Genomic DNA, 18,715 nt, shown 5'->3' with positions numbered 1-18,715 from the left:
TGCAGATAATACAGTATGATGCAAACAAAAGTGTAACCAAAACTCAATAAGACACCCCCCACAGTGAATTCCTCCACAGTACCCTCCACATGCATGGTATGATGACCCTACTGTACCTCTCCCCCGAACCCACCCATCACAGTATGATTCCCCAACAGTACTCCCCACACAGCCCTCCATACACTATAATGGTCCATATAGTCCTCCATACAGTATAATGGGCCCACATAGTCCTCCATATAGAATAATGACCCCACATAGTCCTCCATATAGAATAATGACCCCACATAGTCCTCCATACAGTATAATTGGCCCACATAGTCCTCCATACAGTATAATGGGCCCACATAGTCCTCCGTACAGTATAATGGGCCCCACATAGTCCTCCATACAGAATAATGAGCCCCACATAGTCCTCCATACAGAATAATGGGCTCCACATAGTCCTCCATACAGTATAATGGGCCCCACATAGTCCTCCATACAGAATAATGGGCCCCACATAGTCCTCCATACAGTATAATGGCCCCACATAGTCCTCCATACAGAATAATGGGCCACACATAGTCCTCCATACAGAATAGTGGGCCCCACATAGTCCTCCATACAGAATAATGGGCCACACATAGTCCTCCATACAGAATAGTGGGCCCCACATAGTCCTCCATACAGTATAATGGGCCCCACATAGTCCTCCATACAGAATAGTGGGCCCCACATAGTCCTCCATACAGTATAATGGGCCCCACATAGTCCTTCATATAGAATGACCCAGCCTGGCGTCGCGGGCCTAGAGTCATATTGTCCGCAGTCCCCTAATCCCTATAAACTGAGACAGTCCCGATAGACTGTGGCCATCAATGATTAGCACCAGAAAGAAAGAGTGAAGCCATAAAGAGGCGCCATAAACAGTTGCAGCTGCAGGAGAGGACCCTCTTACAGAGCGCTGGGCTGCCAAAATCTAAATTATTAAAAAAAATAAAAATAAAATAAAGAATGAACAATAACTGATATTGCTGTCAAAATATGGCAACCGGAAACCTTTTTTTAAATGTATTTATTGTTTTAATTTAGGAATAAATTTGGTCTCCCCGTAATCCTACTGACCTGCAAAATAAAGTGAATATGTAACTTTTACCGCACAGTAATCGCCGTGTAATGAAACTCAAACTACCGCAGAATGGTTTTCATTTTTTATTTCTCTCTAAAACCATTCTTTTTTCATCCTTTTTAGAGCACTTTATACTGCCATTACAAAATACAACTCCTTACAGAAAAAACAAGCACACGGCCATGTTGGCGCTCTTTCTGAGAACGTACAGTACTAATTACTGCTTAATTTATATATTTTTGTAGTGATTTTTTTTTTTATTTTTTTTTTACAATTTTCAATACCCAGCAATATTTTATTCTTAATCCAATATTACTACATTGTAGGATAAGGTCACTTGAAGGGATATTCCGGTAACAAAAAATTTAGCTATTCACAAGATAGGTAATGGCAGTCAGACCTCCACCGTTCTGTTAGTCAAGACCCCAGTGATCTCGAGAATGGAGTACTTGTCCCCATCTGGAGTTGCACGTTGCTCCACTGTCACTCCAGGTATTCTCTACGGGACTGATGAAGGACGCTGAGGACAGCGCTCAGCTTTCTCCTGTACATTTGGGCTGACAGCAGCGGAAAGAAAGTGTCTATGTATATTGGGTTCATGGTTTTTCTCTGTTTTGGTTTGCAGCCAATGAAGCAGGAGAAACTCCTCTGGACATAGCGAAGAGGCTGAAGCACACGCAGTGCGAGGACTTGGTATGTCCTGCTCATTGTTACTATACCTGCACCTCATCTTACGAGGCGTAAGGGTGAGACCGCACGGAGTGGCTGACCAGACACCACCCAAACTTCACCCACTGCATGGCCGATGGCCGTCACATTTTTCAGATGGGTGGATGGAGATTTGGAAGTTGCCTCCTGAGATCTCACAATTCATTCTGTAGCCCATTTAATAAATCAGGGTTTGTGAAGTGTGGACCTTTTAATGTTTGAGCTGTTAATTAGAATGGGCATGTGGGAGCAGGTGACGTTATAACACATGCCACAAGTACTTCTGCTCCCATCGCTGGCGGGGGAAACACCGCTGATTCCTTGCTTGAGGCCTGTTATAGAGGAGAAAACATGTCATAGATGGGTTTCCCTGCTTGATATCCCCTTTTAAAGCCACGATGGAGAGATATATAAAAGTGGCCTATCCATGTATTACATGAATGGTAACGTAATAAATGTAGTTATTTGTGTGCAGGATATGGAGTATCCCCCCTTTCAGGGTAATTGAGAGGAGATTCATGGAGGAGTGGATGACCTGGGCTTCACCGTACAGGTCTATATTAAAAGGGGTCGTCCTAAACTTTACAGTCTGATCATAGATGGTCCAGTGAGTGATTGTCAGACAGATATTTCTTCTCATTCCCTGACCGCTGTCACTTTTTCTGGTCTATCAGTTGATACAGGCTTTATCTGGACGCTTCAATTCTCATGTCCATGTGGAATATGAATGGAGGTTGCATCACGTGGACTTGGATGAAAGTGATGATGACGTGGATGAGAAAATTCAGGTTGGTTTCGGCTCTTTCCTTATTGCGAAGCACAAACACATACAGTACATTGACGTAGAAGGGTCCTGCTTTAATTTATATTTACCATGGTGATTTGGTAGCAATTGGCCAGTGTCACTAAATCCGAGGCAAAGAGTGGGTATCACTGGAAACAAAGGAAAAAGTCGAGTTGGCGCTCGAGTAATGCGTGGCGCACGTCTCCAGGGAATGGCATCCCAAATACATCCACAGTAGAAAAGACCAACACTTCAAAGAAACAATAGAAACTTTAAGGTATTGGCATCATGTTTCATGATGCGTTTCGGCTCAAAGTTTGAAAAAGACTCTTGTTGAGTTGTACCAGGCTACAAACGGGGCCCCCAGTATCAGAGATTGATATAGATCCTACCACTGGGTTCCGCACCTATCAGACACTTATGGCATAAATGTCTTTAGGGAGACCTCTTTAATCTATATAAAGGGTACTTCACGGTGGTTGCATGGTTTCTCGGATCTCAGCATGGAGGCTGATTTTTGGAAAATACACCTATTAAAAGTTTCATCAGTTAATAATTTAGTAATCTGCAACCTGTGATTTTTCAGCTCTTACAAAACTACAACTTCTTGTATGCAGGAGCATGTTTGGTGTAGCAGATGACCACAACTGAATGTAAATGCAGGAGAACCTCATGTCCTATTTGTGTTTACACAAGCTTTGTACTTAGTTTTTTGCAGTTTGTATACATTTTCTACTTTTGTTTTCTCTAAACAATTGGTCTAATTGTTCTCTAAACTTTTTCTTTGTGATTTTGTAGCAACCAAGTCCCATCCGCCGGGAGGAGAGACCTGTCAGTTTTTACCAAATTGGAGCTAATTCAATGCCATCCAGTGTTGCCTCCCTGGCCAGAGATGCAGCCAACATTGCCAAGGACAAACAGAGAAATTTCCTGCCAAATATCATCCAGAATGAAACTTATGGTGCAGTGCTGAATAACAGCAGCGTTCCTGGCGGTACGGCTGGCACCGCTCCTGCCCCTCCTTTACCCCCAAGGAACGTTGCGAAAGGTAACAAAGCAATGTATTCATAGTATGTCTCAGATTGCGACGTGTGACGTTACAACACAGTTCTGAGACTGAAAAGTTTTCTGCTTCAGTTGTAGTGGAAATTTGAATCAACACTAGATTGTTCTGAAGAGTGATCAGATGAATTGCAAAGTCATTCCTTACCATGAAATTTAATGTAGTCACAAAAGCTACATTTCCACTTAGGTTCAGCCCTGCTATAAAATTAGATAGCGGATTACATATATTTTAGTAATCTTTTCGTTAGCTCAGGAGGAAGTGTTAACAAGAACAAGGCAGCTGATATTCATTCAGCATGATAGAGAGATAAGAGTGCTGGTGCTTGCAATTATTGTCTTCTGTTAACCATGGTTGTGTCCAAGGAAACGTGCAGTCATCATTACTTTGCATCCAAAGGGCTTTACAGGCCAGGACATTGTAGCTTGTAAGATTGCCCCTAAATTAACCATTTATCGGATTTTCAAGAACTTCAAAGAAAGAGATTCAGTTGCTGTGAAGTGGACTTCTTGGCACCCAAGAAAGTCTAGGATTTGCCAGAACTATCTTCTCAAGTGGTATCAGCTTCATTATTAGTTCAACACCAGTGCAAAGCTTGCTCAGGAATGGCAGCAGGCAGGTGCTAGTACAACTGCATGCACAGTGAGGTGAACACTTTTGGAGCCTTGCCTGGTGTCAAGAAGGGCAGTAAAGAAAAACATCAAGGACTGACATTCTGCAGGAACTGCAGTGATTGATCTGCAGAGGACTGGGGTAAAGTTATTTTATCTGATGAAGCCTCCTTCAGACTGTTTTGGACATCGGGAAGAATGATTGTCCGGAGAAGTAAAGGTGATTGCTATCATGAGTCTTGTGTCATGCCAACAATAAAGCATCCTGAGACTATTCATGTGTGGAGTTACTTTCATCCATGGAGGGGCTCACTCACAATTTTGCATAAAACACTGCCATGAATATAGAATGGGATCTAATCCTCCTACAAGAGAATCTTCTCCCAACCAACCAGGAGCAATTTGGTGATGAACGATGCTTTTTTTCATCATGATAGAGACCACATCACAAGACAAAATGGTAACTAAGTGGCTCGGCGAACAAAACATTTAAATTTTGGGTCCATGGCCAGGAAACTCGCTGTATCTCAATCCTATTGAACACCTTTGGTCAATCCTCAAACTGGTGGACACAAAAAAACACAGAAATTGTGATAAACTCAAAGCACTGATGAGACAAGAATTGGTGGTCATCAGTCAGGATTTGGCCCAGAATCTGATATCCAGCTGCCAGGGCGAAAGGCAGAAGTCTTGAAAAATAAGGGTCAACAATGTAAATATTAGTCTTTCAATAAACTTGATGTATTTGACAATAAGTACAAGAACTCTTGGAATGCTGATAATTGTAATTCAATAACCAGAGAAACATACAACTAAAAGATCTAAAAACAATGAAGCAGCAAACTTTGTGAAAGCCAAAACTTGTCAGTCTCAAAACTGTTGGCTAAGGCTGCATTAGAGCTTTCTGACCGTAAGCTAAATCTGAACAGATGAATGTAAGGTCAGAGAAGGAAAGGACTTTGCCTCAAAAGTGATCTGCGTGATCAGAGGAAAGAATCTCCAGAGCCTAAAGCTTCCCATCCCCCATAAACTTTAGATGGCTGTTGGCCAAATAATGTTTTGGCTGATTTTTCGGCTGGAAGCTAAGGCTGGCCATACACATTACATGGCTGCCGGCCAAGAGATCGTTTGGTTGACCGCTATCTCAGCCCGCTCTCCTTTACACAAACGCTCATTTGGTCGAGCGATCCTGTGTCCTCTATGTGAAAGTCCCTGACTGACATATCAGCCAGTGACTTCTCAGGGTGAACAATGTGATCGGCAGTCTGAAATTAGACTTGCCTGATTGACATCTCTCCTGACCATCAGTCAGCTGGTGACCCCATACATAGTGGACCGTTGGCTAAATGCGTTAATATTGGCGGGTTCGGCAGACATAAGTCTAATGTGTATGGCCAGCTTAATTTGGCCAACTTTCCCACACAGGAGCGCTGCGTTCGGCTGGTCTTTGACACTCCCACTAAGAACAAATGGAGTGGAGGGTCACATGTCCGACCTATCCTCCATTCAGACCCAGGTCTTCAGAGCTCCGTTCTCGGGATCGGTCTGGTTGCAGCGGTCAGATTACAGCAATTGGAAAGTCCATTGTAAATAGGGGATAACTTTCAAACTTGGTAAAACTACATCAACTTTTTACATTGTGAAAAAAAGAAAAACTAGACCAGCTGTAGTAGGGAATTACATGGCAGTGGTGTGTAATGTGACCAAACCAGACCCCTCCTCAGAGTCCAATGAATTTCTTGCCTACAAAACTTGCTAGTTCACAATTCTTTTCTGTCTGCTTTTAATCTTCCATCCTGTGAGTGTTAGACTGGTCATTCACATAGGACAGCAGTCACACAGCTTGACCTCCTGCATGCACAGATTGGCTATGTGTGCATTATACGGAGACGTGGCAGATGTCTGTTGCCGCTCATGTCAAGGACAACAAGGAATGGGGCATGTGGAAATCCATCATGCCTGACCATTCTTTTGCACAATTCTTGGAATATCTGTAAAGATGTAAACTTCTCCAGGCCTCTAGCCACATCTATGTTCACATACACAACTACTTACAGCAAAGACCTGGAGATCACAAGGGACTATTACTCCCATTATTACACCAGTTTCCTATAGGAATATTTCTTTAGTCCAGTATTTATGGTCTCTGGTGAACGATGGTCATGAATGGCTCCAGAAGTGATCTACAATCCCTTATTTGCCAGATGACATTAGCAGCTCTTTGCTCCCGGTCAGTCAGAGATTTGTCTTCTGCCTTGTACGATCCACGACGAGAGTCAACTATCCAGCGGAAATTATAATGAGGCTTTGGATGTGAATGGAGCAATAGGACATGATAGACGTCAGCACAAAAAGTAAACCAGTTACATGTCCTACGTAAAAGTAACTATGTCCTACTACAAAAAGATGGTGGAAAATCATATAGAAATGCTGTTATACTGGATAAGACGCATGAGCTATTGCATGCCGCTGTGTTTGTGTGTGATATATGGAAATATCTCCTCCACCCTCTTGATTTTTGTCCCCTCTAGTACAGTCGACAATATTTGGCAGTAGTATACACAACACCCCTTCAAATACCCCAGCGTGGAAATCTCATCCACTAGGACATGAGAGTGGCAGCAGACAGAGGTCGTCATCTGACCCACCAGCTATTCATCCCCCTGTGCCACCAATGCGTGTCACCTCTACCGCCACAAGTACGTGACCTCACCAGCACCGTGCCAAATGCATTGCTTGCTATCTACTTGTGTGTGAGAGCCACGTTGTTAGCATTTCATCCACCGTATCGTACTGTAACGTCTCCCTGTATCTAACTGTGTGAGCGTCACTCCTTCCATGTGATTATTGGCTTGGTAGCAGGGTATGGCGGGTTTTTATGATCTCTGATGGCTTACAATACAGAACAGTGGGTACTCCCTCCATATCTCCTCCTTTAGTACCTGACTCCTGCCAGATGACCGCTAACTAGTTGATCTTCTGTTTTCTAAAGTTGCACAGTGCCATGATCTGTTAACAGAAGTATGGTTAAGTATGGCGGCTGTCTCCATTAGCCTCATATAGTCTACTCCAAGGTCCTAGGAGGTGGGGCAGTAATATGGTACAGTAAAGGGAACCCACATCCAGGGATCACCATTAGGCCCATGACAATCCCCCACTCAACTTGGTTTCCTTTTGTCATGCTTCCCTCGTTCATTACATTTTTTTACACCTGAATGGAGCTTGGTCAAAAATCTGCTTGTATCGTCTAGACTTGGTGCAAATTGATTTGTGCTGCCTGGTCCATGGGCCATAATCTGTGACCGGAGTCTCTTACCTGATGGCATCTCCAGCTCATCTCTTGATTAGCCGGCTTGATACCACTTCAGGTCAGGTAATAATATTAAAAGAAAAAAAGCTGCTGATGCCGTCAGGTAAGAGGAGGTTCCCACTGCTCCCGTCCAGCGTGACCGATAGACGTGGCACTGCCAATTGATTTTCACCAACTCTAGTACGGTCCTATTAACATCCATGTTGCCCGAGCCTTCGGAGCATTGTATTCTCTGTGTGGCGTTTTATGTATCGCACAATCTATAAATTATTCTGCTTTTTCTCTAGACCCCCCTCCACCACCTGTGACAAAAACACCCAGTGTTCTAGAAGCCTTGAGCCAGCACACCAAACCGGTCCAGCCGCCTCCGGTACCCCAGAACAAACCAGCACCCCCTCCAGTCCCACCACAGCCTCCCAACAGGCTGCAGCAGAAGAAGCTGGCTCCAGGGTGAGTATTACGTTTGTCATTTGACCATTCCAGGAGACAAGTTTTGTTTTTTTTTGTGGGTTGCTTGGTTTTTATGGTCAAACCAAAAAGCTAGATTCCAGTAGCAGATTTGTCGGCCAGTCTTGCACCTTAGATGAGGTGGATGAACATTGGTTTGGCCTCCAGCTAATCCCTTCTGCCTCCTCTATAAACATGAGTGTAACCTCGGCCGAGTGTTCCTTTTTCCATGACATCTGCCTTTAAGGGACACTCTGGTAGTCCATATCCACGCTGATCATGGACCAGATCGTCTGAATTCTTTTCTGCATTAAGTTGCTTGAAATTTTTGGGAAAATCATTAAGTTAATTGGAAGTCATTCTACCTTATACCATACTTTGTGCTTAGGTTCTCAGTATTATCCCACTGGGCCATTCGACTATTAAATTGAACTATATTTTATGTAATATATCACAAGATCAGTTTTGGGTGCTTTACCTCGATAATGTTTTCTTAGGGTGCACAGAAATCTAAAGCTTGGAAACCTAGTTATCCTGTCTTAGTGGGGTCTTCTATACTGTGATCTTCTGTTCTGCTGATTCTCTAGATCTCCCTACAGTAATTACATAAACACAATCATATGTCAGAGGAATATTTGATAGGGTCATATTATGACAGGCTTTCCACATCGTGATCTATTGGATCTAATTTAATATGTGTTTGTGATGAATTTTCTCAGGATCGAGAAGCCTGCGCCACCGGGTAAGATCCAGCCTGCAACCACAACATCATTACCGAATCCTGGTGAGTTCCCGACACTCATGTCTCTAAATGTAGCGTCACCGTCCCAACACAGATGTGGCCATAAAAACTTCTACATTTAGGCCACGGCCCCACTATCAGTATGTAAAAAAAATACTTCTTTCTGTATATTTTTCTAATTAGGTCTTTTCAAAGTATCAATATCACGATATTCTTATAAAAATGTATCGATTTATTCTAGGGTTGTCCATTAATAGGAATGATTGCAGAAGGTACATACAAAAATTAGTTACAAAGTGATTGTCCATTTGTCCATAATTAGCTTAATAGTTGAGATTCACCCATCTTTCCCTGGGATCCTGGATGGTAGATTACATCTGTCTGTCTCCAGCACGTGTGTCAGGATGACACCCTGTGTTCCTTGGGCCTACATCAGCAGCTGGTTTACACACAGACCCTCGTCCTGTGTCCTGTGGAATGGCAAGAGAGACCCGCCTGTCTCTAACATGGGATTTTATAGGCCAAATAGCGCATGTCAGCTAAAAACCCTAACACGCTGGCTGATGCAATCTGTATGGTACAGAATTCAGAATTAAGAATAAAATGAATATCCATAATTAATATTTAACACAGTATTTGGTCAGTATTCGGTCAGTATTTTTTCTCAGGAGTGGGAGCCAAAACCAGGAGAGGAGCAATCCGAGAAAAGGTATAACAGAAACAAGTCACCAATTCTGCATTTATTCCCCCACTTTTGGTTTTGGCTCTCACTCCTGAGAAAAAATACTGACCGAATACTGACCAAATACTGATAGTGGGACCATGGCCTTAATGATTTTTCTGTACATATATTTAATAAGCATCTCTGACAGTGATTTTACATTCACACATACTACATTCGTACTAAAGACTTAAGCTGGCCATACACATTAGACTTATGACGGACGACAACACCGATATCGACTGGTTCGACGTATAGTCTAATGTGTATGGGGGCGCCGGCCATATGATGGTTGGGGAAAATGTCAATCAGGCATGTTTGATTTCAGACTGGCGATTGCATTGTTCACCCTGAGATAGTATATCCATCTTGCATTCGGTCTGGCTACATCCAGTATTAACGTGTTCGGCTCTGATCTGGTCAGATATGATGGATCTGCTTTCTTATTTTACAGATAGATTACATTTACATAGATTAATCACATAATTATTAACTATTTTTGTTTACTATGCAGCTGTTGGAGATGCATTGTCTGATGCCCCTTCTCACCCTGGACCTAAGCCTGGTACCACAGTGCCTGTACAGCCGCCTGCACCAATGCCACGCAAATCTCAACTGGCAAGTAACATAAATGACAGAAGAGTAAATCCTTGGCCTATTTATTAATGAGCCCACTCCATAATCAACAGACACCAGCTGGGTTATTCAGCTCCTGCCACAAGCAGAAGTGACTGGAGCTTGCTCTGATTGCTGCTGTTCAATCATTTAAATGTGGCTACTAATCTCTGACAGCAGTATATAAACGGAATGAATGCCTGGAGCAATTGTACCAGTGCCCTTCGTACCCTGCGCAATGGTTCCAGTGCCCTTCATCCCCCGTGCAATGGTTCCAGTGCCCTTCATCCCCCGTGCAATGGTTCCAGTGCCCTTCATCCCCCGCGCAATGGTTCCAGTGCCCTTTGTCCCCTGTTTTCCCCATGGTCTACTAAATGCCACCATCTCTACCATCTTGATGCTCCTATAAAGCCCAGTCTGTGGCTGGGCTTCATAGATGATCAGTGATTGTACTATATATTGCAATATATAGTACAAGCAACCCAACAATCTCAGGTTCCCTAAAGAAATACAGTAAAAATTAATTAAAAAAATGTTGGAAAAAATATATAAAAGTAAATCACCACCCCCCCCCCCCCTCTATTTTTAACTGAAAAAATGAAATACATTTAGAAAGTAAAAAATAAATCCAGAAAATGTGAAAATGTTTGCTCTATCAAAATATAAAATTGTTTAAGCAAAAAAAAAACCACAACTCCAGAATTACATTTTTTTCTGTCTCTGCTCTTTTTTGTTTTTTAATAAAAAATACAATGAAAAGTGATCAAAGCATAGTGTGTAATCCGAAATGTTTTCAGTAAGGCTATGTGTGCACGATCAGTATTTGCTTGGAGAAATTTCTGCAAGGTTCTGCACCTCTTGGCAGCAAAAAACACTGCGGAAATTTCATGCGTTTTTATTCGCTTTTGCCTGTGTATTTGCCATGTGGTTTTCCAATGCATTCTGTCAGGAAAATTCCTGATCATGTGCACAGATCTTCCAAATTCTCATAGGAAATGCTGGGATAAGGATTACAATGGTCCATTTCTGCACGGAAAAAATGCACAAAAAACACACCAAAAACGCACTGTGTGCAAATAGCCTAAAAGGCAAAGCTCAGCATGGAAAAAATATAAACCCTTACTCAGGTCATTCGATGAAAAAATAATAAAAAAAGAAAGCTACAGGTCTCAGAAAAAGGTGAGACAACAACATTTTTTTACAAAGTTTTTAAACCACTTAAATATTAAAAGAAACTATACAAGTTTGTTATCGTCACAATTGCACTGCCATTCAAATCTCCAACTCATCGTGCAAAAAAAATACAAGCCCTCAGATGGCTATATTGCTGGAAATGTAAAATAAAAGCGCATAAAAAAAAAACACGCTAATTAGGAAGGGGTTAAAGAAAAAAGAGAGGCTTATGTTGTAGTTTCATCCTCCTCCTTTGTCACATCTATCACGGATCACAGAATTCCCTTGCCAAACATGAAGTCGCCGAAATATATAAATGCATAGAATTGAGTAATTTCGTTTCTTCTTGGGTTATCGGCGCTAGTTATAATTTCATATTCTCTCTATCTATAGGCGAAGGTAAAGCCGAAGAGGGTGAAAGCAATATATAACTGTTCCGCTGACAACCCGGATGAACTGACATTTACAGAGGGAGAGATCATTGTGGTGGATGGAGAAGAGGACCATGAGTGGTGGGTAAGTGGTCACGTCTGTCACCACAGCTATATGGTGGATGCCTGAGATGTGGGAGACTAGGGCTGGACTGGTAATAATGATTGGTATGTGAAAGACTTGGTATAAATTTATCTGCCCCATCAGTCATCGCCATAATCAGTGTGGACAATTAGCTGCTTAACGGTAGACAAAATTGTATTAATGCAGTCGGAGAAAGAAGTTCTGATCAAAGAGGTCTTCTCCTGTTCCTTAGGGCTCCTTCACACAAAAAACAGTACTGGAGATATCCATGGCCGTTTGTTTCATACCTGTGGCAACCATGTGCCGCTTCAGTATGAAGCCCGCTGGGGGCTGATATTAATAGCCAGGGAAAAAAGCCATTAGCCCAAAATGATCCCTGGCTATTAATAACAGCTCACAGCTGTATGTTAGCCTTTACTGGCTATAAATTCTAACCAGCAAAGGCTAAACAGACAGCTGTGGGTTGATGTTAGTAGCCAGGGAAGGGGCCATGAATATTGCCCCCCCCCCCTCCCAGGCTAATAACATCAGCCGTCAGCTGCCCCAGAAATGGCGCATCAATAAGATGCACCAATTCTTGCGCTCAGCCTCGCTTTTCCCACTTGTCCTGGTGTAGTGGCAAGTTGGGTAATAGGGCTAGGGTTGATGTCAGCTTTGTATTGCCAGCTGACATCAAGCCCAGGGGTTAGTAATGGAGAGGCGTCTATAAGAGTATTATTATTATTATTATTTATTATTATAGCGCCATTTATTCCATGACGCTTTACATGTGAAAAAGGGGTATACATACAAGAACAATTACAATAATCTTGAACAAAACGTGACGGCGACTGGTACAGGAGAAGCGAGGACCCTGCCCGCGAGGGCTCACAGTCTACAAGGAATGGGTGAGGATACAGTAGTTGTAGGCAGAGCTGGTCATGCAGCGGTATGGTGGAGCGAGGGTTACTGCAGGTTGTAGGCTTGTCGGAAGAGGTGGGTCTTCAGGTTCCCTTTGAATGTTTCCATGGTAGGCGAGAGCCTGATATGTTGAGGGTAGGGCGTTCCAGAGTAGGTTGAATGCATGGGAGAAATCTTATATACGATTGTGGGAAGAGGAGATAAGAGGGGAGTATAGAAGGAGACCTTGTGAGGATCGGAGGTTGCGTGTAGGTATGTACCGGGAGACTAGGTCACAGATATATGGAGGAGACAGTTTGTGGATAGCTTTGTATGCCATGGTTAGAGTCTTGAACTGGAGTCTCTGGGCAATGGGGACCCAGTGAAGGGATTGACAGAGAGGAACGGTCGGGGAATAGCGGGTTGACAGGTGGATTAGTTGGGCTGCAGAGTTTAGGATAGATTTGAGGGGTGCAAGAGTGTTGGAAGGGAGGCCACAGAGCAGGAGGTTGCAGTAGTTGAGGCGGGAGATGATGGGGGCGTGCACTAGTGGTTTTGCCGATTCGTGGTTGAGGGATGTGCTTATCCGGGAGATATTTTTGAGTTGGAGTCAGCAGGACGTGGAAAGGGCTTGGATATGTGGTTTGAAGGAGAAATCCGAGTCCAGGGTTACCCCAAGGCAGCGAGCTTGCGGGAATGGGGACAGTGAACTGCCATTGACGTTGATAGATAGGGTGGGTGGGGGGAATGAATGAGATGGTGGAAAGATGATGAATTCTGTTTTGTCCATGTTAAGTTTTAGAAATGTAGCAGAGAAGAAGGATGAAATAGCGGACAGACATTGTGGGATTTTGGTTAGTAGGGAGGAGATGTCGGGTCCGGAGAGGTAGATCTGTGTGTCATCAGCATAGAGGTGATACTGAAAGCCGAGAGACTATGAGCTGTCCCAGGCCAAAGGTGTAGATGGAGAAGAGGAGGGGCCCTAGAACTGAACCTTGGGGAACATCAACAGATAGGGGGCGAGATGAGGAGGTGGTGTGTGAGTGGGAGACACTGAATGTCCGGTCTGTTAGATATGAGGAGATCCAATATAGGGCCAAGTCTGTGATGCCGAGAGATGAGAGTCTGTACTAAGAGGGAATGGTCCACTGTGTCGAAGGCAGATGACAGGTCTAGGAGGAGGAGGAGAGAGTAGTGTCGCTTGGATTTGGCGGTTAGTAGGTCGTTGGTGACTTTAGTCAGGGCTGTTTCAGTAGAATGGTGCAGTTGGAAGCCAGATTGGAGGCTGTCAAAGAGAGAGCAGGAGGAGAGGTGGGAGGACAGTTCAAAGTGGACATGTTGTTCCAGTAGTTTTGAGGCATAGGGGAGAAATGATATGGGGCGATAGCTAGACAGAGAGGATGGGTCAAGGGAGGGCTTATTGAGGATGGGTGTGATCGAGGCATGTTTCAAGCATGAGGGGAAGACATCAGTTGTTAGTGACAGGTTGAAAAGGTGGGTTAGGGTTGGGATGAAAATAGTGGTAAGGTTGAGGATGAGGTGGGATGGGATTGGGTCAAGTTCACAGGTGGTGAGGTGTGATTTGGAGAGTAAAGAGGAAAGTTGGTCTTCTGTAATGGTGGAGAAGCTGGTTTTGGAGGAGGAAGATTGAGTAGGTGTGAGGAGGGTCTGGGGGGACTTTAGGCAAAAACTTTGTCTTATGGTGTCAATCTTCTGCTTGAAGAATGAGGCAAAGTCTTCAGCTGAAAGGAGAGGGAGGAGGTGCTGGGGGGCGGAGGAGAGAATTGAAGGTGTTGAATAGTAGTTTGGGGTTGTGAGACAGGGAGAATATGAGAGATGAGAAGTATGTTTGTTTTGCTGTAGTGAGTGTGGACTTGAAGGTAGTGAGGGACTGTTTGAATGCAATGAAGTGCTCAATGGAGTGGGACCTTTTCCATCTACGCTCAGCAACCCTGGAGGCACGTCAGTTCCTTGGTTAGGCTGGTGTGCTAGGGTTGCCTGTTGATTGTACAAGCTTTGGTATGTGTGTGGGGGGGGGGGCGACCAAATTGAGAGCTGCAGTTGTTGTGGTGTTATATAATGTGGCAGCAGCATCTGCGTCATGTAAGGAACTGATGTCTATAAGAGGGAGGAGGGATTCAGAGAGCGAGTGTAGGTCAAGGTGTTTAAGATTTCTGCGAGGGTATGCAAGTTTGTGGAGTGGGGATTGTTGCCCTAGAGAGGAGAGGGTGGAGAATGTAAGTGGGTTGTGGTCAGAAACCGGGAGGGGTGAGTTAGAGAGATTAGACCGGGAACAGAGGCGGGTGAAGATGAAGTCCAGAGTGTGGCCATCTTTGTGAGTGGTTACGGAAGACCATTGAGTAAGGCCGAAGGAGGAAGTGAGGGATAGAAGCTTAGAGGCAGCTAAGAGAGAAGTGTCAATGGGGATGTTGAAGTCACCCATGATGACAGTGGGGATGTCAGCGGAAAGGAAATTCAGTAGCCAGGTGGTGAAATGGTTTAGGAAGGTGGTGGCTGATCCTGGGGGGTGGTAAATGACAACCAGTTGGAGGTTGCAGGGGGGAGTAGATGCGCACACAGTGCACTTCAAAAGAGGGGATAGTAATGGAGGGTGGCATCGGGATTTGGGTGAAGGAGCAGTTTTCTGGCAGGAGAAAGCCAACTCCTCCACCATGCTTGCCAATGGGGTGGGGGGTGTGGGAAAGGTGGAATCCACCATATGAAAGTGCAGCTGGAGAGGCTGTCAGAAGGGCTGAGCCAGGTTTCGGTGATGTCGAGGAAGGAAAGTTTGTTAGTTATGAAGAGATCATGGATGTAGGAAAGTTGGTTGCAGACGAAGCGAGCGTTCCAGAGTGGGACTGAGGAAGCTGGGGCTGGACGGATGAGTATGAGATTAGAAGGGTTGTGAGAGTTTGGGATAGATCGTGGATAGGAGGTAGAAGTGACTGTGAGAACATGGTGATGAGGGCCAGGATTTTGGGAGATATTGCCAGCAGTGAGAAAGAGTAGAGAAAGTGTAAGTAGGTGGGAGCAGGAGAGAGCGTGAGGTGGCAGTCTGTGCTTGGAGACACATGAGTGAATATTGAGGAATAGTTCTGAGGAGGAGGTGAGATGAATGGGGAGGATGGAGGGAGAGGTGAAGAGTTCATTGCTAGGTGTAGGGATTAGGGGTGGTTGTAAGAAGTGAAGGATTAAGGGGGTGAGAGTGAAAACAAACATTGTTTACAGTGTCCAAGTATCCAGTTCCCTTCATTTCCCTTCAGGTTCAATTCAGGTATAATTCATATCTCAACCTTAAGCAATGGGACACTTAAGGCGATGGACACAGACTGAAGTCTATAGCAGACGCCTTTCTCTTAATATATGATAAGATGCCCCTATTGAAATAATGACACAGACTCCTTTATTGCAATAAACACTCCCCAGCCCTATTTTTCCCATTTATTAGGGTAAAATTATAAAACAACCATATTCCTCACCTGTCTGATGAGGAGATGATCCATAAGAGAAACCCTATATCCCATGTTGTAATCCATCTCTGCGACATCTGGATTTCACAGCTAAGCGGTGTCATGAAGCGACCGCTCAGTCATGAATCCAGGAGACGCTGAGCTGCACTTGATACACAGCTTCCGTGACCTGCGGTGACGTAATTGAGGTTACTGAAGGTCATTGAAGCTGTGATTCCCTGCGGTGACCTCAATGACATCACCACTGTCACCGTGAGAAATTTCTAAGGATAGGTCATCAATGAAAAAGTAGTTGACAACCTCTTTAATGATGGCTGAGCATGCTCGGCCACCTAGAGACAGTAAAATACACCCAACTACAGTTCAGGCATTACTAGATTACTAGTAACTCAGGGCATCAGCTTTAAGATAAAACATTGATATCTTTATAACCAGGCATTATTTTTTAATAGAAGTAAATTGAAAAAAATAAAACAAACCATTTTTTTCATACATGTATTCTGATGGTGGCACAACCCCTTTATGGCTGTACATTATATTTGTGTGCTTCAGGTTTTCTTCCCAATAGTATCAAGGCTTCTGTTTCTAATAGATCTGTTTGTTTTTTATTGAAATGGAGCGTTAGATCACACAGATCACACCTACTGAAATGATGATCAAAAAGGAAAAATATTAGTTTCTGCACCTCCATGGAGATATACTAATAATTTTTATTTCTATAGCTCCAACATATTCCGCAGCACTTTACATTTTAGAGGGGACTTGTACAGACAATAAAGACTTTACAGAATAAGCATAACAGATACTAAGAGGAGTGAGGGCCCTGCTCACAATTTATGAGATATACAGTATTTATGTAAAAAAAACATATAAGGAATGTAAAGTAACCAATCAGCTTGTTTACTCATTCTAAAGGGCCTCTGAAACATTAGTGCTGGGATCTGAGTGGTTCTCACTGCTCCACTTTTTCTTTGCACCAGTTTTGATAAATCTACCCCAAAAGATATATCACAAACCATGGCTTTATTTCAGTGAAAATTGAGCTAAGTTTAGTGGACTGGCCCTTCCCTTTCTCCTAATGCTGGAAAACGCTCAGTAACGTACATTTTTTTTCCCCCATTTATGATTTTTATCCATTTTGCCAATATTGTCACCATGAGAAATCACGTGCTATGTACATTATGGACTAATATCTCCATTATTGTTGCCTCGCTGACAGATTGGACACATAGACGGCGAGCCGTCCCGCAGAGGAGCCTTTCCTGTGTCTTTCGTGCACTTCTTTGCTGAATAAGCCATCCAGTGCTGCGGGCGTATCTGTGCCCAGCAGAAAGCCTTCCCGGAGGAGCCACGGACACCCCCACACCAGAGCCTGTGACCAGCCACCACTGCGAATACTCCTATGCACTGACTTACGCTGGGACTCTCCCATCCAATGTATATTTATTCTTCCTTTTGAGGAAATATGTTGCCAATCAGATGTAGATATTCCTGTTAAACACTAGAGATTTCCGCCGTCTTCTCCCTCTCATACGCCGTCTCTTTTGTACCATCCCAGCTTTATATGACCAGTGGTTTATAAAAGCTGTCTCTCCTCCTAGATCCTCCTCTCGTTACAGAGGAACTGACTTACATTGCAGGGCAATGCACTGTACACTCACCTGCAGCTAAATGGTTAATGACTCATAGGAATACATTTTTGTTTTTCTACGTACTGTAATTAACTTTTACTTTTTTTATGGAACTAATCGTTTAGCTCTATGTGATTTGCTAATAAATAACCAGACCAATCCAATAAATCTCTATACTGCCTACCTGGAAGTTAGTTTGTACATTGCAGTTTCTTTATCGGCGGCACCATTCATTGTGGTCATGTCTGACCTCCTCAAGGGACTCGACACAAACACGTGCTTCTTAGAAATCCGTCTTCGTGGAAGGCTGAATGGAAACCACTGAATGGGTTTTTTTTGCATAGATTGACCATTTTGTGATTGCATGACCCAAATTTATTAGAGCCTGCGAAGCAATTTACAGTCAAAAATTGCACAAGAAAGTCTATCTATGCAATAAAATAAGAAACTGCATGCTGTGAAGGGTTGTCCACCTTTTGGGGACTTTTTTTTTTTTACTTGAATACATGTATTTGGGTCTAAAAGTCACTTTTGGGTTTCATGAAAAATGTTGCACCGTTTTGGCTTTTACAGGTTCTTTGTTTCCCTACACATTCAACTATGATGTGATTCGGCCATGAATCAGCTGAGAGGAGCTCAGATATTGTCTATAAACCACATGCTTTTTGACCAGATCATGACTCAGCCTGCCTGGCCTGATGCCGACTTCATCACGTCAGGGTGTTTTTGTGAATGTTTCATCAGTATCTGTAAACCATCTGTACAATGCATTCCTCCGATGCGTGGAGAGTAAGCAGCGTAGTACTGCAGCTGAAAGGTGTACATGCAAGAAAGAAGTTTTCAGCCACCAGGCTACTCAGCGCTTGTAAAGATCCTATACCTCCATATTGTATGACATCAGTAATGCCAGGTTGATGGTGGTGCTCTGCTTTGA

At 43.6% G+C, this 18,715-nt stretch overlaps 1 protein-coding gene across 4 annotated transcripts in view; it reads left to right on the top strand.

Annotated features, from left to right (window-relative positions):
- The window catches only part of ASAP2 (ArfGAP with SH3 domain, ankyrin repeat and PH domain 2), a 238,801-nt gene extending 220,830 nt beyond the window's left edge, over positions 1-17,971 (top strand). For 3 of the 4 annotated variants that reach the window (XM_073674184.1, XM_073674180.1, XM_073674181.1), the window contains 9 exons: positions 1,737-1,804; positions 2,494-2,607; positions 3,402-3,651; positions 6,809-6,976; positions 7,875-8,037; positions 8,754-8,818; positions 10,012-10,115; positions 11,679-11,801; positions 17,370-17,971. In XM_073674184.1, coding sequence (XP_073530285.1) covers positions 1,737-1,804; positions 2,494-2,607; positions 3,402-3,651; positions 6,809-6,976; positions 7,875-8,037; positions 8,754-8,818; positions 10,012-10,115; positions 11,679-11,801; positions 17,370-17,444 — 1,130 coding nt within the window. In that variant the 3' untranslated portion in view covers positions 17,445-17,971. The remainder of the gene's footprint in view (positions 1-1,736; positions 1,805-2,493; positions 2,608-3,401; positions 3,652-6,808; positions 6,977-7,874; positions 8,038-8,753; positions 8,819-10,011; positions 10,116-11,678; positions 11,802-17,369) is intronic. The other variant, XM_073674182.1, reaches the window with a different exon arrangement.
- Positions 17,972-18,715: the final 744 nt, after the last annotated feature.

Source organism: Phyllobates terribilis, unplaced genomic scaffold, assembly GCF_046119375.1.
Source record: "Phyllobates terribilis strain yellow unplaced genomic scaffold, ASM4611937v1 Scaffold_3__8_contigs__length_932513732, whole genome shotgun sequence".
Classification (NCBI taxonomy): domain Eukaryota; kingdom Metazoa; phylum Chordata; class Amphibia; order Anura; family Dendrobatidae; genus Phyllobates; species Phyllobates terribilis.
The sequence above is the reverse complement of the archived record's forward strand: the minus strand, read 5'-3'. Positions and strand labels throughout refer to the sequence as shown.